Consider the following 21913-nt stretch of genomic DNA (forward strand, 5'->3'; position numbering starts at 1 on the left):
GGAGTCAATGTAGAAAATGTAGTTTTCACTACTTTGGCTCGATGACCCGGCAAAGACTGGCTTAACCCTCCGGAGTCCACGGACACGCTGGTGCGTCAAAATGACATCGCCGATTTTAGATGACATAGCATGACACACTGCTGCCATGAATCGAAAATGCAGACATCAAACTATGTTTTTAAATTATGTAAATAGGCCAAGTAAAACCAGAGTTATGCTCAATAATTTATGCCGTGCGTTTTCCTGTATATTGTCCTCACCTTTGATACGCGTTTTGTGCAGAAATAAACGGCGAAAACGTGAGTTTCGCTAACAGAAAGTGCTTGCTAATTTTTTTTTAATTAGACAAAAATGTACAAACCAACAAGTTAAGAATCACATATAGCTTAACTATTAAGATCTTACACAACTTCAATTAGAAACCTGTCTGCAAAAAAAAAAATAACTAGAGAACAAAAGGAAACAGGACAGAAAGAAAGAAAGGCATATACTCAGAGCTAAAATCAAAAGGTGAAGAAAATAAACAAAAAGATAAGAAGAACATAGCAAGGGGTGTACAATATGCAGATAACTCAATGAATCACTAAGTATCATTCATAAAAGAATACAATTTTTGGCTTTTGGGGAGTTTTGTAAGTTTTAATGATTTCTTATATAAATCAAATTCATTCTTAAAAAAAAATTAAAAATAGGGGACACTTTTGTATTCTGTTTTTGTGTATGAAGAACTTGGCCAAACATACAATTTCATTGACACAAATTTCTTCTTTTTTTGTTCCCTAAGATTAAAGCAAATGTTATATCATCTCTTGACAGAGAGGCTGGTGATGATGGAAATTTTCCTTTTAGCCATGCTTGTACTTCCATCCAAAAACAATTAACTTTATCACATGAGAAGAATAGATGGTCACTGGTTTCAATATCTCTCTCGCAAAATATACAAATATTATCTTCAATATTAAAGCGTAACCTGAGTAACTCTTTAGATGGGTAAATATTATTCATAATTTTAAAGTGTCTCTTTTGCTTTGGGGGGTATGGGGAAAGAAAGATACATAGTTCTTATTTTGGCAATTGATAACTTATCAAATTTATTTAAAATACCATTTTTATTTTGGTGACCAGGGAATAACTTTTTTGTAAAACATTTTCTAATAAAAAGGTTTTTGCACTTCCTGTCCAGAATTGGAGTTCCCTGGATTGACAGCGAGGGCAATTGTGGTTGTAATTTTTGATAGGTCATTACATTTTTCATAAGAGACACAAATTCTCAGGGCAATGCATTTTGTAATCTGATAAAGTCTAATACAGGAGGATTAAAGCTGTGCATTGTACAAAATTGTTCATAATCTAAAAGGTTACCATTGTTATCCATTAGGTCAGCTATGGACCATATATTCTTCTGAAACCAATCTTTGTAGAATAATGATTTGTTACGATGCAGTATATATATCTGATGTTCCATATGATAATAGAGTGGGGTGAGTACGTACATATATCATTTTCCAGTATAATAATACCTGTTTATGAAATTCTGACAATGAAACAGGAATCTTGTTAACATCAAAATCAGAGATGAGCAAAAAACTTAAGCCACCAACTGTGTTGAATACCGTATTTTCCGGAGTATAAGTCGCACTTTTTTTCATAGTTTGGCTGGGGGTGCGACCTATACTCCGGAGCGACGTATATGTGACATTTATAACACATGAACCAAAATACTCCAGCCACTTGACATCTCCGTGAACTGCAGCTTTAAGGCAGTCTTGCGTAACCTGTGGGCGCAGTGGATGATGGATGGAGAGCACAGCTTAACGGCAACTGGGAGAATGCGCCACCCAACTTTCCTGGAAGTCATTGGATGGATCAAGAAAACATGGGCTTCAGTGACAAACCATCCTGTTGGGATTCAGAAAGGCTGGAATAATTGGAACTGCAGCTGACGACGAGTCTGACTAACGCGACACAGAAGAGGAAGCGGCGCTTCGTCTACGGAGTGTACGGAATTGTTTAGAAGTGACACAGAGGATGAAGAATTCAATGGATTGATGGTTTGGTTAACTTGTTAGTATGTTCTTTATGCTATGGTTATCTGAATAACTTAATGTTACGTTAACATACCGAACACGTGTTCGTTGTGCGTCATGTAGCTGAATGTGTTACGTTAGCATAACGTAGGCGTAACCGTGTTCGTCCTGTTCTTTAATCCATTATTTTAAATTGCCGTTCAAGATGGAATTTCTGCTCTGAGTCTCGGATTCTATCAACCCCCCCCCCCCCCCCCCCCCCAAAAAGTGCGACTTATAGTCCAGTGCGACCTATATATGTTTTTTTCTTCTTTATTATGCATTTTTTGGCTGGTGCGACCTATACTCCGGAGCGACGTATAGTCCGAAAAATACGGTAAGTGGTTTGGAATACAGTACCAGAACGAGCTCTGATGTCTGAGCCAAGATTTCAGCCAGTTGACCTTCAAGGCCCATTGAGACAATTTATATCAATCACTTTTAACCCTCCATCACAAGCTTCTTTCACCATATGACCTTTTTTCAGATAATGTGGTAAATGGTAAATGGACTAGTTCTTATATAGCGCTTTTCTACTCAGTATGAGCACTCAAAGCGCTTATACAACCTGTTTGCATTCACCCATGCACTCCCATTCATACAAGCACTTCCATTTTTATGAAGCTAAGTGCTTTTAATTAACTAACATTCACTCACATTCATACTCCGACAGAACGGTCGGAGAGCAACTTGGGGTTAAGTATCTTGCCCAAGGATACATTGGCATGTAGCCCGGAGTAGCCAGGATTCGAACCGCTGACCTTCCGATCAGTAGGTGACCTGCTCTACCTACTGAGCTACAGCCACCCAGTGGTCTGTTCCTCCAGATAAAATTAAGATTTATTTGGTTGATAGATTTTATCATTTGATTTGAAATGGCATTAGAGTACATTGGGTATATACATCTTGATAAACTTTCCATTTTGGTCAGATATATTCGACCTAAGATTGATAAATCTCTTTGGAGCCAAATGTTTAATTTAGATTTACATTCATTAATTTTACTTTTTATGTTCATAGACTGACTCATTTTTGGGTCCTTATTGAGGTGAATACCCAAGTATTTTATTTCTGATTTGATAGGAATTTGGCAAATTTCTTTTAGTGGTGAGTCGTGAAGCGCAAAGAGTTCACATTTTTTTAAATTCAAAGTTAAACCTGAAGGGCGCTATGCTGTAGTCGCTCGAGACTTTGTGAATCTCGGCAGTATCGTCAATGGCGGCGTGACTCTTTCTGCAAACGTTTGAGTGATTAGTGATTAGCTTTTTTTCCGCCAATTTATAAGTAGACAGGCTTAAAACTAATATAGGTAGTTTTTTAGCTAACTTAAATTTATTTCAGCAATCTGGAGGACGGTGAAGAGGACCTGGACAGTCTGCTGCGCTACATCGACGGGTGTTTTGAGCGAGTCGTTATGGGGAAAACCGACAAGACGCCAACTCCGTCCACGAAAAGAAGCCGCCCCGAAGATTCCCCAGAGGCGGTATCGCCACCCACCACCAATATCGTGGGCATTCTGGAGTCCATTAACAACAAGCTGTCAAGCTTTGACGCCCGCTTGGCCCTGGTTGAAATCCTCCACAAGGAGTTTCAGGCCCTGCGGGAGTCAGTCGAGTTCAGCCAGCATCAGGTGGAAACACTGGCTGCTGAAAACGCTGTCCTCAGAGAGTCGTGAATTCCCTCACCGAGGAAATGACCTGGCTCTTAGATGAAAATAAGAAAATCAAAGAATCTATTATCGAGCTTCAGGCCCGCAGCATGAGAGAAAATCTTGTGTTTTCAGGTATCCCGGAGAAGGCAGAGGAGGACCCGGAGGCTACAGTGAAGGAGTTTATCCAAACTCACCTGAAGCTTCCGGAGGACGCCGTGAAGACCATCGCCTTCCATAGAGTCCACCGCCTGGGAGGGAAATGACCCGGGGCACGCAGACCCAGACCGATCGTGGCCAAATTTGAACACTTCAAGCAAAAAGAGCTGGTGAAGAGCCGCGGCCGGGAGCTGAGAGGGACGGACTTCAGCGTCAACGATCAGTTTCCGAAGGAGATCCTGGAGCGACGCAAGGTCCTGTTCCCCATCCGGAAGAAGTTCATGCAGGGAGGCTCCCGGGCTGTCATCGCCGTTGACAAACTGTATGTAAACGGACAGCTTTACCGCGACAAAAGCACCACGCCATGGCTCTACTGATCGATCAGGTGATCTGTGTCCACATTAACGCTCTTTTCTGAGTTTTCTTTATTTCTTTCTTTCTTTTTTTTTTCTTTTTTTTTTCTACTTTTTCTTCTTTCTCTGCAGTTTTCGAAATGTATATTCAACTGTCTAAATAGTACCATTAACGCCGATTAATGAGCATAGTGCCGTGATCGTTTGTTTGTTTTGTTTTCCCCTCTTCTTATTTCAGTCTTATGTCACTCAGGTCACTTTTTTCACGTCTTTTTTATTTTTTATTTTTCTCTGCAATCAGCAGTATGTTTACGTCACTTGCAATGCTACAATTTACTACACTAACATACAGCGTGGACGCACACACACCAACATACAGCGCACACACACGCCAACATACAGAGCATATGCACACACATACACACACACACACACCAACATACAGCGCATATACACACACATCTTTAGTGAGCACACAACAGTCCATCAGTTAGTTTAAATATGAGCACACTCAGATTTGTCTCATGGAATGTGCACGGAGCTGGTTCGAGGGAAAAAAGACTGAAAATTTTTAATCAGTTAAAAGACTTAAAAGCAGATGTTCTTCTACAGGAGACACGTGTCCAAAACATCTGTGCACACTCTCTCCTCTCCACAGTTCCCTCACACTTACTCAGCCTGCTATAACTCCAAACAAAGAGGTGTAGCCATACTGATTAACAGGAAGATAAACTTTAACATTAGCAACACTACAATAGACCCTGAAGGTAGATTTATAATACTTAATTTATCTATACAGAATACAGATTTATGTATTGCTAGCATATATGGACCAAATGTTGATGACCCCTCCTTCTTTCATGCTTTGTTCACTTCACTCTCAGATCACTCTGACACCACACTTATAATAGGAGGAGACTTCAACCTGGTACTTAATGCAGATATTGACAGGCTCAGTACAGCAGTGAATCAGAGGAACTGGCAGTCTGCAGACATTCTTAAACAGTACATGAAGGATTTTGGTCTTTGTGATGCTTGGCGTTCACATCACCCCACTCTGAGGGATTATAGTTTTTTCTCACCAGTATATCACTCCCACTCCCGCTTAGATTACTTTTTAGTTAGCAGCTCCATGATGATGGACACCACAGACACTCAGATTCACCCTATCACGATCAGTGATCATGCACCGGTGTCTCTTTCTCTGACACAGAAAAGAGTCACACCACCAATCAGGAACTGGAGATTTAATACATCATTACTTAAAGAACAAGACTTCATTAATTATTTCAAAAAGGAGTGGGCTATATGCCAGGAATATCACCATGTGTTCTTTGGGAAGCAGGAAAGGCAGTAATGCGGGGCAAAATATTATCTTACTGCTCACATAAGAAAAATAAAGAAAAAACACTTATGTTAAAATTAGAACAGAAAATTTAATCTCTAGAAACAGCCTATGCTGCTTCACCACAAGAACATATAATTAACAACCTGAGGAAACTGAAATTGGAATTAAATGAAATAACTGATAAAAGGACACAATTTATGTTGCAGAGGCTGCGTTTGGAAAACTTTGAGCATGGAAATAAATCTGGAAAATTCTTGGCCAACCAATTAAAACTAAATAAAGAAAAAACAGCTATTTATTCCATTAAAGATTCAACTGGTAACATTACTCATGACCCACAACAAATAACTCTTTTAAAGACTTTTATGAAGCCAAGGGTGGCTGTAGCTCAGTAGGTAGAGCAGGTCACCTACTGATCGGAAGGTCAGCGGTTCGAATCCTGGCTACTCCAGGCTACATGCCAATGTATCCTTGGGCAAGATACTTAACCCTAAGTTGCTCTCCAACCGTTCTGTCGGAGTATGAATGTGTGTGAATGCTAGTTAATTAAAAAAAAAAGCACTTAGCTTAATTAATGATGGAAGTGCTTGTATGAATGGGAGTGCATGGGTGAATGCAAACAGGTTGTATAAGCGCTTTGAGTGCTCTGATTGAGTAGAAAAGCGCTATATAAGAGCTAGTCCATTTACCATTTACTTTATACTCACCACAGATTAACCCATCTGATACTGAAATGGAAGAATTTCTCAACAATATAAATCTACCAAAACTAAATGACGATCAAGCTGCAGCTCTGGATTTACCTCTTTCATTGTCTGAACTTAGTGAAGCAGTACAGCACCTCCCAAATAATAAAGCCCCAGGTCCAGATGGTTTTCCAGCCGAGTTTTATAAAGAATTTTGGTCAGAGCTAGCTCCCATTTTTTTCAGAATGGTAACTCAGATTCAGAGTGATCACATCTTATCTCCAACCCTAAACTCTGCTAACATTAGCCTGCTTCTTAAACCAGGCAAAGACCCCACATTCCCATCCAGCTACAGGCCAATCTCTCTCATTAATGTAGATCTTAAAATAATTTGCAAAGCCCTTGCCAAAAGATTAGAAAGTATTACTCCATTTATTGTACATCCAGATCAAACAGGCTTCATCAAGGGTCGGCACTCAGCCAATAATACACGTCGACTGATAAATATAATAGACTATTGTTCTATTAACAAATTAGAGACGACAATCGTGTCTTTAGATGCAGAAAAGGCATTTGATTGGGTAAATTGGAAATTCTTACTAGCAGTTCTACAAAAATTTGGATTCGGTTCATCCTTTATAAACTGGATCAGAACACTACACAGCTCTCCGAATGCGCGTGTTAGGACAAATGATCTCATTTCACAAAGTTTCAGTCTGCAGAGGGGCACTAGGCAGGGCTGCCCACTCTCTCCCTCTCTTTTTGTAATTTTCATTGAGCCGCTAGCAGCAGCAATCCGTCAAAACGCAAATATTAAAGGGATTCAAACTGAAAATATGGACCATAAACTTAGCCTTTATGCTGATGATGTATTACTTTTCCTTGGGAATTCACAAGCTTCTCTCTTGAAGACTATCACACTAATAGATAAGTTCTCATCTATATCTGATTACTCTATCAATTGGAGTAAATCAACAGTTTTGCCTCTGAATTGTAATTTCCATAGAACCTCTAGGACCCCACTAAAGTCAGGAAATATTAGATATTTAGGCATAAATTTTTCCGCCAGGCTCTCAGACTTGGTACGATTAAATCATACCCCCTTATTAAAAACAATAGAGGATGATCTCACACGTTGGAACTGTTTACCTATATCACTCATGGGGAGAGTTGCTGCCATTAAAATGATGGTTTTACCAAAAATTAATTATCTATTTTCACTGATCCCTAATAAACCTTCTATTCCTTGGTTCAAGTCACTAGATTCAAACATCTCAAAATTTTTATGGAAAAACAAACCGTCAAGAATAAGCTTAAAAACTTTACAAAAGCCAAAACAAAGTGGAGGTCTAGAATTACCAAACTTTTATTACTATTTCTTAGGGAGTAGATTGCAGTATATTTCAAAGTGGATCAAATCCAGTTCATTAGACAACCCATGGCTGGATCTAGAACAGGAGTTTTGTGGAAAAATAAAAATCTCGGATCTACCTTTCATTAGCCCTAGTATTAAACATCATAACTGCTATAAAAGCCTCAGTATAAATACCTCTCTGACAGCTTGGTGGGAATTTTAAAAAATAACTAAATCTTCACTTATCCCCTGTAAACTAACACCCATTTGGAACAATCCAGATATTTGTCAGAAAAAGAAAATGCTGAATTTTCCGTTATGGCGTGATAAGGGTGTAAATAATTTAGAACATATTATCCAAGATGGAAATCTTATCACGTTCCAAGAACTTATGTCAAAATATAGAATTGGCAACGGTAGATTTCTGGAATATCAACAACTTAAGTCCATCTTACAGGGAAGATTTAACCTTAATAAACTGAATCTAGAAATGCCTACATGGGTAACAGAATTTCTTAACCTCTGTACCCCAAAATTGTTGTCAAAATTATATAAATTATTACTAAAAACTGATGATTCAGTTTCCCTCCCAATTGCAAAATGGGAGCGTGATCTTTCTGTTAACCTGGATCAAAATTTATGGACAGAAATATGTTTAAATATCTTCAAAATGACTAAAAGACCCCAAGTACAACTTGTACAATATAAGATTCTCCATAGAACACACTATACTGGACAAAGGATGTTCCAAATGGGCCTTACACACTCAAACATATGCACCCACTGTACAAGCAATTCAGAGGAGAATTATCTACACGCTCTGTGGTCTTGTGTACCTGTTCAGAGATTTTGGCAGAGGATATGTGAAGACCTATCCACATGGTTTAGCTGTCGTGTGCCAACTTCCCCCAGACTATGCATCTTAGGTGACATCAGTGAATTAGTGATGGAGTCAAATATATCACACACAGTTCTTACCGCCTTGTGCATCACTAAGTAAACTATCCTCATGAATTGGAAGTCAAAAAATAAACTATGTATTACTCAATACAGAAATTTATTAGTAGATCATGTTAGTTTAGAGAGAATGTCTGCTTCATCTAAAGACCAATTGGAGGAATTTGACTCTCTTTGGTTCCCACTGATTCAATTCAATTCAATTCAATTTTATTTATATGGCTCCAAATCACAACAAACTGTCGCCTCAAGGCACTTTGTATTGTGGGTAAAGACCCTACAATAATACAGAGAAAACCCAACAGTCAAAACGACCCCCTATGAGCAGCACTTGGTGACAGTGGGAAGGAAAAACTCCCTTTAACAGGAAGAAACCTCCAGCAGAACCAGGCTCAGGGAGGGGGGGTCATCTGCTGAGGGGGGGCTGAAGGGAGAGAAAGACATGCTGTGGAAGAGAGCCAGAGATTAATATCAATTAATGATTAAATGCAGAGTGGAGTATAAACAAAGTAAATAAGGTGAATGAGAAACAGTGCATTATGTGAACCCCCCAGCAGATTAGGCCTATAGCAGCATAACTAAGGGAGGGTTCAGGGTCACCTGATCCAGCCCTAACTATAAGCTTGATCATAAAGGAAAGTTTTAAGCCTAATCTTAAAAATAGAGAGGGTGTCTGTCTCCTGAATCCAAGCTGGGAGCTGGTTCCACAGAAGAGGGGCCTGAAAGCTGAAGGCTCTGCCTCCCATTCTACTCTTAAGTATCCGAGGAACCACAAGTAAGCCAGCAGTCTGAGAGAGAAGTGCTCTGTTGGGGTGATACGGTACTATGAGGTCTTTGAGATAAGATGGTGCCTGATTATTCAAGACCTTGTATGTGAGGAGAAGAATTTTAAATTCTATTCTAGATTTAACAGGGAGCCAATGAAGAGAAGCCAGTATGGGAGAAATCTGCTCTCTCTTTCTAGTCCCTGTCAGTACTCTAGCTGCAGCATTTTGGATCAGCTGAAGGCTTTTCAAATAACAAATTACAATAGTCCAGCCTAGAAGTAATAAATGCATGAATTAGCGTTTCAGCATCAGTCTGAAATAGATATAAATGGGTAGATATAGACAGATAGATTTAGAGAATCTTTTGTCCCAGCAGCAATTAGGTTTTTAAACAATTTGTTCTGATTCTATACATTTTTATGTATGTTTTATGGTATGAATTTATTCATTTTTTATTATCTGTATTGTGCTACTGGCTGTGAAAATAATTGCCCCCTTGGGGATAATAAAGATCTTTGAATTGAATTGAACTGCTCTGAGAAGCAATGTTTCTAATTTTAGAAATATTGCACAAATGAAAAAAGCGGTCCCACATATTTATGTAATATGTACCATTTTTAGATTTATGATAATTTTGTGTTTTTACTGCAATCTGTTCTGTTAGTGTTCCCATTTAACAGTTTTTTTTTACGTAATTTTTTTGCAGACTTGTTTTTATAGTGCAGACCTATAAATACACCAAGGCCTGATTAAGCAACAGGAGACAGGTTGGGACAGAGGCACAAGTGCATGTAATCAATACAGATAAACACAGCCTGACAGGGAAGAAGAAGAAAAACACAAAGCCAGACACAAGCGAAAACTAAGAGAGCAAAACAGCGAGCAGAATGACACCTAATACAGCACAGAGACGGAGGAGCACACACAGGGAAACTGCAGGATAACCAACAGAGCCAAAGCAGAAACCCAACAGCTCGTGTGTGTAAAGCTCAGCACCACAGGAACAGCCACGAAAACACGAAGCAAAGAACAGGGTCTTAAAGCAGAAACTAGGAAACCACAAAGGACAAACAGCAAACACCGAGAAATGATCTCACTGTAATATTATTTAACAAGATACATGTGCCATGGTCCCGGGCTTTATGCTGTTTCTGCATTTTGAATTCTTAGTATATTTGATTTGGGGTCATCTTCACTCATTGATCTCCAACACCGAAGCAACACCAACCTGCACAAGGTGCGCTTGCTGGGCACTGAGGGGCGGGGGCCGGACTGCCACGGGTCACAGATGAGCCGCGGAATACAGTTTGTTTCCTGGCCTCATTAGCACTATTCAATAGATGGAGGGGGGGCAGAAATAGAGTGAAGAAAGGGGGGAGATGGGGAGAGGGGATGGAGAGATAGAGAGAGAGAGAGAGCGAAAGGAGAGAGGGAGGGAGCGCGCACTCACAGCTGATTTCCGGTAAGTTGCAGCCTATCTGGGCGCGGAGGAGGACGGCTCTCACCTGCCGCCCACAACTTTTCCTTCCTCCGTGGGGAGCTGCGGTTCGTCCGTCCTCTCCGGGCTCGTTACGGTGGGCGCTGACTGACCGACAGCCCGACCCAGCGGGCTTTTCCGGGTGGTGTCGGCAGCGCGGTGCCTGGAGGATGGGGCAGAGCCTGTAGCTTCATTTAAATCCGCACCAACAGCAGCAGGACAGGAAGCAGCTACGGAGACATGTTATAGCAGACACTCGGTAACATCATTTCGAGCTTAGACACGGGGCTACGCTGACCGCAGGGATGATGAGAGACTCCGCTCCTCCGCTGGGAGAGCGGCCTGGGTTGGAAGACGTGGCCGAGGAGGAGGACGTGTTTGCCGGAATAGAAAACTCCAAGAGTCCGCAGGTGTGTGCTGGTCCGGTAGTCCAGTGGGTCCTTCTACATATTCGCCGCCACACGGAGCGCAGAACTAATGCGATCTTATTTTATTTTAGGCTCCCACGCAGACACCGATGAAGGAGGTCGAGGAGGAGGACAAGGAGGGGCAGCTGGCGGTGTCCCAGATGGAGGCAGAGTTTGTCCAGCTGACCTTCAGGAAGCAGGTGTCTTACAGGTAGGAAGTCTCCAAACTAAAGTCAGCAGTGGTCCACAGGCTGGCTTCCCTGCTCTCTGTGGACTCTGACATGCTGTGGAAATACAGCAGCATATGTGCATTTAAACAGGGAAGTGAAAATTTTAGCATTTATTTTTGGGCTGTTTGCCTTTATTCACCCGTGAAGAGTGGGCAGGGGAGAGGGGGGCTCAGACCATTTCAGCTCTAACATGGATCCCTGCTCACACACTGAGGTCTAACAGAGTGAAATGGTTATGATTGCTGAATTCCTGATAGCTCTGCCTCACTAACATGAACAGTTTTCCAGCTTAAGGAAAACTGATGTGACCTAGAGTTCAGGAAGCTCAGGGTAACAGCTGTCTGTGTCTGTGTCTCCATCTTTCACATACCGTATTTTTTGCACTATAAGGCGCACTTAAAATCCTTAAATTTCCTCAAAAATCGGCAGAGTGTCTTATGTATGAATTCTTGTTGTGCTTACTGACCTTGAACCAATTTTATGTGCTACAGTGCGCTCAACAATCTGTCAAAATGTTTTAGTGTGACTTTGTTGAGGGACGCTTCACAAATATCGACATTTACCAGAGCGTACAAAGCGTGTGTGTGTGTGTGTGTGTGTGTGTGTGTGTGTGTGTGTGGGTGTGTGTGTGTGTGTGTGTGGGTGTAGGGGGGTGTAACACCCAGCTTTTCAAATAGTTAGAAAATGTTGGTCCGTCTGTGTAATTTGAGCGCTGATGGCCGAGGCATCCACTCCACTGCACCACTGCGTCTGCAGCGATACGGCGTCAGGTCTGGAGCCTCATTGAGTTCTCGATGAGTTGCCAACTTTTGTGCAACAAAACTCGCTGTCGGCTGTCTCAAAAGTTGCCAAAGGACGAATCAAGGTCCGGGGGAGTGAGTGCTCAGTACGAGCGCTGTATGTGCACAAAACACGGTGACGGTGGAGTTTTCAGGTTCCCGCTGTGGAGTCAAAAAGGGATTTCCTTTTTTTTTAATGTTTTTTCTTTGCTTATATAGGTAAATATACTGGTGCACAGGATTTATGAAGGGCTTATATACAAAATGAAGAAATGACTTGTTCTTACCCTCATTAATAAAGAATATATTGTAGCATCTGTTAAGACATTGAAGAAGATGGCGACAGATTGCCAGCAAAAGTTGCCCTTTTATTAACAATTAAATGGCTGCTGTGTGCCGCAACCAAAACAAAACAGTACCAACAACTCTGAAAATGACAGAGGGAACCCGGCATGCTTGATGCTGAAATCGCCCAACTGTTCAACTCAGACACTGAAGATGAGGAATTTGATGGATTTGAGGGTATTTTTCTGTATTTGTTACAACTGAACAATATTCTGAGTTATTGTGAATGAGTTGAATAAAGTTGGACTTACCTGACGCTTTTGTTTCGTTCTACATATGTTTTTATCATGCCTTATAACCCGGTGTGATTTGTGGCCCGCAAAATAGGGTACACACAAAGTGCATGTGCACAAAAATAAGTATGTGTTTTAGTGATTGTGTGATATGTTGTCTACACAGTGATGATGATTAAAAAAGTAACTGCTGTCAGTGTGGTGAGCCCTTCATCAGGACTGCAGCTATAGAGAGAATAGTGTGTGTGTGTGTGTGTGTGTGTGTGTGTGTGTGTGGTGACATGTCACAGATGGAGGGCTGGTGACAGAGGAGGATGAGGGGACGGGGGAGGCTGCTGAAGGGAGCAGCTGAAAGACGAACGCTTCATGTCTGTATCTTTGTGTAGCATGCAGAAACATTGCTGCTCGCTGAGCTGAAATGCAGCTGTGGGTCTGAGTGTGACCTGTGGCAGCGCGACACACCAGGTTACAGAAGTGGAGAGGCGCACAGCCACAGCACAGAGGCGCCTAATGCCAGGATGTCATTAGGCCCTGTTAGTCTTCAGCACACAGACGGCCTGTTTTCACTGGCTGTGTATTTGGTTTAGGGTTACAGGACGTAACCCCGGGTGTGTGTTTAAGTACAACATTTTCTGGGTTACCATGGTGACACGCTCTAACCCATCTAGTAGGACTGGTTACCTGAAAAGGAGCAACAACAGGAAAATAAGCAGTTTGCTGAGTGACAGGAGCAGCCACATGACCTCTGACCTCAGCAGGGTCACTCCTGTCATATGAAAGCAGTTTGTGTTTCAGGTTGTAATCCCAAATACATCTTACCAGCTGCTCCTGCTGCATATTTACAGTCACTATCAGCAGTGTCCTCATTGGCCTTTGTGTTGCCTTAGAAACGGTTGGTCTCATGCTGCAGCTCAGTGTTGTTTTCATAGACAGACTCACACTGAGGATGATGGTGATGGAGTTAGAGAGCAGGGGTCCAGTGTTTGCTGGCCTCAGGTTGTGTGTTAGTCCTCCAGCTCATAGCCAGCGTGGAAACACATCCCTGTTGTGGTGGTCATCAGAGTCGGCAGCTCTGAGTTAGGAGAACAAAGTCAGATGTTTGTGCACAGTGAGAGGCTGGAAACCATGTGTCCAGCTCTCCTGCTGTGTGTGAGAGGGTGGCTGCAGACGCGTCTCAGCTCATTCTCCTCCTCTGCAGAGGCCTGCTGTGCTTTAGACCCCAAACCTGAGATGATCATGAGACGGTGGGCAGGTGTGTGAGAGTGATAGGAGTGCTCACTGTGTCACTGTTGAACTGTGAGGAGGACTGCAGGAACGCTGACTGGTCAAACAGTTTTTTTTTGTGTTTTTCTTTATGCTTGCTGTGGTTTGCTTCACCTTTATTCTCCTCTTTGTCCCTCTGTTTAATTTCCAGGTCTTTTCTAACCAGTAAGAAGGCTTTGAGTTTCAGGACCAGAGCGTAGCGACTGTGCCTGATGGATGAAGTCTTCGTGGCTCGTATCTGTGACTGGCTCTGAGCGCAGCTGCAGCTGCTCTGATAAACGGTGGCTGTGTGTGCAGTTCCTGTTCAGGCTACACCTGCACATGTGGTTGGATGTATGATGCTGTGCTGCAGTAACACTTTACTCTGCTATTAATAGATGCTAAAGCCTTGTTAAAGCACATGGGATCTGCAGCCGTTATCAGATGTGTTACCCACACAGTGCAGAAACTCCACTGAGCCTGCAGCTCTGTGTCCTGTACAAACAGAATTACACCTGAAGCGTGGCTGTTTGTCAGGCTGCTGCAGAGACGCCGCTCATTTCCTGCAGCTCCGTACTTCACGTCAGACGTGATGGGCTGAATATGGCGTTACATAATGATCATGGGTTTGTGTGTTCACCTGTTTAATCCCTGCTGGCTGAGTTCAGGTGTAACGTTTGGAGCTTTTCCATCGCTGCACTGAACTTCTGATGGTGAGACTCAGTGAGCTGCTCATCAGCTGGTTTCTTATGTCACTGCCAGCACGAGGCATAATCTCAGCATAATTTAGTATGCTCAGTAATCCAGATGGGATTGTGTGTACTTGTGTGTGTGAGTAGTGGGGGTGGGGTGTGCTGGCAGTCCTCCTGACTCAGACGAGTTATGTAAGGATCATCTGTATCTGTGGCCTACAAACTGTGCGTGCTGTTGTGTGCATGCTTCATGTTGTGAGATAATACAGAGAACTGCCATCACGCCGCTCTGTACGCGGTCCAGCTGGGGGGGAAGTTTCATTCGCTGAAATAAAGCCTGTGACAGTTTGTCTAATTAACCCTGGATTTCCATGTGAAGCAGGAACAATCGGATACATTATGCAACCGCAGGTCCTGAAAGGTTTTAGTGATCTGAGCCGGAGAGAGTTTTATTTCTGTGGCATTGATTGAAATGTGTTTGTCCAAAGTACCTTTGAGCTGGAGCGTGGCTCCGGTCGTGCTGACGTTCCCTTTATCTTACATCGGTCCATCTGTGGTCTTGTGTGCAGCAGCCTGTTGCCATCACGTGTCACAGGAACACATTTGAATACAAATATATTAATAATATATTATTTGTGTTTCATTTGCATGTTTTATGACCAAACAGCTTTGCAAAGGGTAAAACCTGCAGAGAGTAATAGTAAAGGTCATGTGACCTGCTGCAGCTCATAGTACTGTAAACGAAGGTTGCTGTTTGTAACCACACGCTGCCAAAGGCTGCAGGTCTGTGTCCTCAGTCAGCTGAAGGAAAGGACTTCATCCATGTTTGCTGCTGATCACAGCCACACAGGAAACACGGCTTTCCCTGTCGTAGGAATAGTAACTGGAATAGACCGTGTGTGGTGTGATTACAGTACCTGACACTGTTTAAAGGATGGATAATGAAATACACAAAGACAAAAAGTCCCAGAACAGATTTGTGCCACCCCCACAGCACTGCTGACGGTGCCCAGGCAGCAGTGTACGGTGGGAGTGCATCCAGCACACTGCTAATGTTCCTCTGACCATCACGCACCATTCATGTCCTCATCTCGTGAGAGCTTCAGGAGAAAAGTTTTTATTCTGGGAAAATAAGCTGTCAGCTCTGCAGCTCTGCAGCTCTGCAGCTCTGCTCTAGCACCATTATTTGAAATATCATCTTCCAAAAGTGAATAACCCGGGGCTGTGTTCATAAAGACATCAACATGGCATGAACAAAAACAACAAAACAAAGCAGAAGCCTCCCCCCCTCAGGATTCATTTTAATGAAATTTAGCACAGTGTTTACTGAGGAGAGACACCCCCACCCCCACCCTGAAAAACAAGGGTTCATGCTAAACCTGGATCAACATTTTCCACAGAACAATGCAAATTCACATATAAATGAGTTTCAGTGGCCTAATATAGCAAATGCATATCCTTCATATCCTTATTGTGTTATGGCTGTGAGAGGCTGGAGACACAGAGACCATCTGAGACAGTCTCAGAGACGGGGGGGTCAGCAGGGAACAAAGGCTGCAGCAGGCAGGCTAAGCCTGGGCCGAGCAGGTGGAGGGGAAGTACTGAGCTGACGAGGTTGGTGACCCCCCCCCCCCACACACACACACAAAACAAACAAAAAAAAAAAACAGAAAATAGTTAAAGTTCAGGGAGTGGCAGCAGAGTGAGCTCTCCGGAGGCTCTGCACCAGGGCAGCTGTCTGCACTCCTGCAGCCAAGCAAACAACACACAAGGAAACATGAGGGTGCAGGTAAGTTTGTCCACAGACACAGCAATGTGCAGGTCAGTGGAGCTGTCCCTGCAGGTAGTGCTGCTCTCTTTAATCACAGCAGTGCCCTAACCCTCTGCCTAACCCATGCTGGACTGCCCGGATCATTGAGGATTCAGTCTGGTCAGTTTATTGTTGCAGCCATGTGACGGTGCAGCTGGTGGGCCTTTAGTTTTTAACATCATCTGTGTTTCCACTGCTATAGGAAGGCTTTCAGCCACACTGCTGATCATCAGTGTCACACAGCGCTGCATTAGCTGAGCCTGCTGAGGCACCTGGATGGGAACAAAGGCTCAGTTCTTGTCTCGAGCCATAAATTCATGCTGCACATGGAAGTAAACACATGGTGTAGATCACTGAAGCATCTCTGCATGGCAGGCTTCATGAACCAGACTCTGCTTATCAAAGACAGCTGAGCAGCAGGGTGAGTGCTAGTTCTGTGTTACAGAGCCAGCACTGCCTCTGATCAGGGGGAGGGGGTCCACCTGTGTCTGAGCATGCTTTTTCCATCACAGGTGTGTTAGCTCTCATGCTGATGAAGTGGGTGAAGTAGCAAGCATGCAGCTTGGAGTGGTTTTCTAAAATGGAGGCTGATGGGTAAAATGAGATGCAGCCTTTGGGGTAAAGTTCAACCCGTGTGTCTCCTCACGTCAGAGATGTTGTGTTCCAAAGGTAAACCTGCTGGTATGTGTGTCAGCAGGCTACAAAAGTTAAACCATTACACAGGCAGTGTGAGCTGTAGCTGATGAGCCTGTGTGACAGAAATTGTTCTTTTTAAAGGGGAAGAGTCGGATCGAAGGATGACCAACAGGCTTTGAGCACAGTCCCGTACGCTGGCACCATCAGCCTGAATTCACACCATGGAGGAAGTCAAGCCGTTTCTGTCCTCTGTGAACCTCTCCTCATAAAGGCTCTTCATGCAGTCCCACTCTCTGATGGCATTAAAAAGGGAACTGTATGGAGGTGTTTGTGGTGCTGCTGAGCCGTGCTGCGTTCACTGAGCCTCCTCACTCATACAACCTGAAGGTGAACTGGACGGTTTTCCCTGACAGAGCTGCACAAGCAGGGAAAAGATGAGGAGCGGAATAATTACTGGTGCAGTTCAGTGTAATCCTCAACTACTGTGTTTAAGAGTTTTCTATCAGAATTTGATAACATTATTATGAATGGGACAGGCCACGTGCTGTGGGAATCTTAACCACAGCTAGACTGCTAAATCAGGACCTCCTTTGGGAATTCTGACCCCAGCACCTCCTACTTAATACCAACCTGCAGCCCAGAGCTGCAAACCGAAGGTTCAGACAGGGACTGTGAAACTGCCTCACTGAGGGGTCGTTTCTGTTTCACTGTTGGGACATAAATGAAGCTGCAGGAGCAACGACAGCAGTAACTAACTATAGAAACCACAGTTACTAAAAAGGATGCTGTCCTAACACCAAACCCTGCAGAACACATAGAAACACGCAGTAATATGAAGAAAATTACTTACCAGAATCCTGAGTCTGCAGCGCTTAGATAAAGTGCACTCACTCAGCTTTTAGGGTTAGCTAGGAAGCCACAGAAGGAACATTTCCTGGAGTTGGAGGGACTCCATGAAGGCTCTGACCTTTGGTTACTGCAGCAGATGCTGATGATCGCAGCAACGTTTATCTGAAGAGCTTTCATAGCAGGGTGCACGAGGGCCTGGATTCGCAGCATGTTCTGGCTCTTTTTAAACACGTCTGCTCTCAGGGAAAACCTCTGCTTTCATTCTTGTTCCAGAGAAGACTCATCCAAGGGAAATAATGACTGTAGACCTGACGCACTTACACCTGTGGTGATGAAGTGCTTTGGGAAATGTGTTGAACGAAAATGCAGACCTGTCCTTTCAACATTCATACAGATGAATGCTGAGTGCAGCATTCACGGAGCTTTAAATTATATTACCGTTTTAAGGTTGCTGCATGAGAACGAGGACATGACCTCTCACTGCTGCTGATTGTGACTGCAGGCAGTCTGAGAGGATCCACGGTCAGAGTGTTGTCCTGGGTCAGTGTTGTGAGTCACTGATTGTGGTTTTATTTGCAGTGTTCACACTGACTGGGTCTGCTCACGTACAACAGAGATGTTATATCTGCCTGCATGGCGCTGCTCAGAAATCATGCTCCTGTTTTTAGAGCATAATTAGAATAAGAGCTCAGCCATGAACATCACCCCCTTCATGAGCTGTGCGTGTGTGTGCATGTGTGTGCGTGCGTGCGTGCGTGTGTGTACGCACTCCAGCAGGCCAGGCCAGTTTGGTGTGAACCAGCTCATATCCTGTACTCACAGGATACTGTGAGGTTACAGGGTTTAAGAATTCATTGGTTCAGTTCCTGCTGTGGTGTGTGGGGCTCACTGTGTCAGTGCAGCGTGACAGTTAAAGCCACAGTGTGGACTGTTGATGTAAGTGTGTGTACATGGCTACCTCCTCAGGGAGACAAAGCTGAATTAAGAAGGACAGAAATGCAAATCAACATTTACAAGCTGTCACACACTTGTTGGGTGTGTGAATCTTCCCTGATATACTCACACAGCCAGTATCAGAGTACAGTAACCTTGATAAGCTCCAGCTTATTACAGTACAGTGACGTGATAGCTCACTGAGAATGATGAGGAGGAGGAAAGTTTTAGGCCTTGGTTACACACACCTTCAACTGCACGGAAAGGTACGACAACTTCATCAAGAGCACGGCTGTGACATCAGTTCTTTAGTCATCATGTTAGTCAGTCTGCAGGCTCACACACAGCTCTGATCACTGCCGTCCCCCCACAGCAGACACAAGACGGTGTCACTGCAAACTAACTGATATCATCTGACTTGATTTTGTAATCTTTGACACAATAATTATGACAGGATGATTTATTGTAGGTTTCTGATGCTGCCATGATGAAGCATCATGACAAACAGCAGTGGATCAGGCTGTTACAACACTGTAACTGTTACTGACTCACACTGGTAGGTCCCACTCAACAACAGGACCTGGACCTTCCACAGATGGAGCTGCCACAGGCAGCAGGAAGGAGGTGCAGCTCTGCAGTTTCCAGGGTTATAGCTCATTAACCTGGTGTGGCACAACAACTCTGTGCAGGATGTGCATAGGTTTTTATTCTCTGCAGCTGACCTCCTGAGCTAGCTTTCAGCTCGAGTTAACCTAACAGCATGTGTATGCGCTGTGAGCTCAGGGCTGCACACTGAAAGAGAGCTTTGAACAGGAACCTTCTTGCTGTGAGGCCGCAATGCTAACCCACTGCACCCACATATTCAAACCCCATTCCTGCTGAAACTTCCACCATCACCTGGCTTCCTCCTACCTATCTGATCTTATTCTTAAGGCCTCCTCCTCCTCATGCTTCCTCTGTTCTTCCTCTTCCGTCCGCCTTGCTGTACCCCCGCCCGCCTCAGCACGGCGGGGAACAGAGCTCAGCTCTCTCCCTCCTGACATCCACAATATTGCCTCTCTCCACGTCTTCAGGTCACGACTCAGAACTCACCTGTTCAAGATTTCATGCTCACTTTAGTTCCCAGGTCATTTTAATTCTCCTCTGTGCTTTTGTCTGATGGTTTTTATCTGTGTAAAGTGTCCTTGGCTGCTCTGAAAGGTGCTTACAGATGAAATGTATTATTATTATTATCATTATTAGGTACTGCTGCAGCTGAAACTTAAGTTGACTCATGAATGAAGCTTTAAACAGTATTAGCAGTATTGGAGCGTTTAGCTTCATGTGCATTGAGTTTTCAAGTCACCCCCAACTGCAGAGGACTGTGAACACACAGCAGTTCCTCTCTTCCTCTGTGTTAGCACGTGTCCCTGTTACACTATAAATAGAGACTCTAAACATCAGCTATGAATAAGAAAGTATGGAATCATGGAGGTTAGGATTGAGTCCTTCCTCACACAGGAGCACAGAAAGTGGGTCAGCTGTGGGTGTTTGGAAGTTAAAAGGATTTCTGTCAATTGTGTGTCACGCTGCTGAGTGGCTTTTTATTTGTCATGGAAATACTGAGTGGGCGAAGGATGAGAGGGAGCAGTGTGTGTGTGTGTGTGTGTGTGTGTGTGTGTGTGTGTGTACACCGATGCTCTCTGAGAGGCACTGGATCCATAATCATATGACACTATAACAATAAATTTCCTTTCATTCTTCCATCTGCTGGTTCACACGTCCTCCGCCTGCTTGCTGACACCCTGCAGTCTAGTTCTTGTAAAAAGTATCACCAGATGAAGTTTCAAATTCATTGCAAAGAGGTTTGCACAGAAGAATGTGACTGGCTGTGGAGGGAACCGCTGATGCTACAAGTTTCCAGACTGTCCTAAGAACAGGACATTCAAACATGGCAGGGATCAGGCTGCAGTGATGAGAACCAGTTCAGTCATGAAGGTACGATGCACTGATTAGAGATGCTGTCCTCCCACATACATAAAGTTTCATTAAAATCAGACAGAGGTACATTTCCACCTGAAGAAGCAGAGTTTTGTTGGGAACAGCTGCAAAAGTGTAAAGCCAGTAGGAACAGCTTTTTGTGCTGTCAGATTTCTGCTGTAAGCCACAGTGAAGTATTATATCAGCCCTGATCAGGCATGAGATTCTGACCACTCACAGGTGAGTATCTGTCTGCTGTTAGAGACTGGGATACATCAGGATATATCAGGGAGCAAGTTCACATTTTGTCCTCTAAGCTGATGTTCGGAGCAGGAAAAAGGAGCTGAGCGAGTCTGACGAGGACCAAATGTGATGTTAGACGACTGGGTCAGAGCGTCTCCTAAACTGCAGCTCCTCTGGGTGTTCCTGGTCTGCAGAGGTCAGCATCTATCAAAGTGGTCCAAGGAAGGAACGGCGGTGAACCAGCGACAGGGTCACAAACAGCCAAGGATGCACGTGGGAGGCGAAGGCTGGTCCGTGTGGTCTGATCCAACAGTCGAGCTGCTGTAGCTCAAACTGCTGAAAAAGGTCATGCTGGTTCTGATAGAAAGGAGACAGAATACACAGAGAATCACAGTTTGTTGTGTATGAGGCTGCAGACCAGTCAGGGTGCCCATGCTGACCCCTGTCCACCACTGAAAGCTCCAGCAGTGGACCGGTGAGCATCAGCCCCCCCTCAGCAGATGACCCCCCCTCCCTGAGCCTGGTTCTGCTGGAGGTTTCTTCCTGTTAAAGGGAGTTTTTCCTTCCCACTGTCACCAAGTGCTGCTCATAGGGGGTCGTTTTGATTGTTGGGTTCTCTCTGTATTATTGTAGGGTCTTTACCTACAATATAAAGCACCTTGAAGAGACTGTTTTTTGTGATTTGGTGCTATATAAATAGAATAGAAATGAATTGAATAGAACTGGACCACAGAGCAATG

The 21913-nt window shown here is 43.7% G+C and overlaps 1 protein-coding gene across 1 annotated transcript in view; it reads left to right on the forward strand.

Moving 5' to 3' along the window:
• The first annotated feature begins 10886 nt into the window (after window positions 1-10886).
• The window catches only part of LOC115797851 (diacylglycerol kinase zeta-like), a 94433-nt gene continuing 83406 nt past the window's right edge, over window positions 10887-21913 (forward strand). The window contains exons 1-2 of the mRNA XM_030754411.1: window positions 10887-11225; window positions 11315-11433. Coding sequence (XP_030610271.1) covers window positions 11121-11225; window positions 11315-11433 — 224 coding nt within the window. The 5' untranslated portion in view covers window positions 10887-11120. The remainder of the gene's footprint in view (window positions 11226-11314; window positions 11434-21913) is intronic.

This window comes from Archocentrus centrarchus, chromosome 2, assembly GCF_007364275.1.
Source record: "Archocentrus centrarchus isolate MPI-CPG fArcCen1 chromosome 2, fArcCen1, whole genome shotgun sequence".
Taxonomy (NCBI): Eukaryota; Metazoa; Chordata; class Actinopteri; order Cichliformes; family Cichlidae; genus Archocentrus; species Archocentrus centrarchus.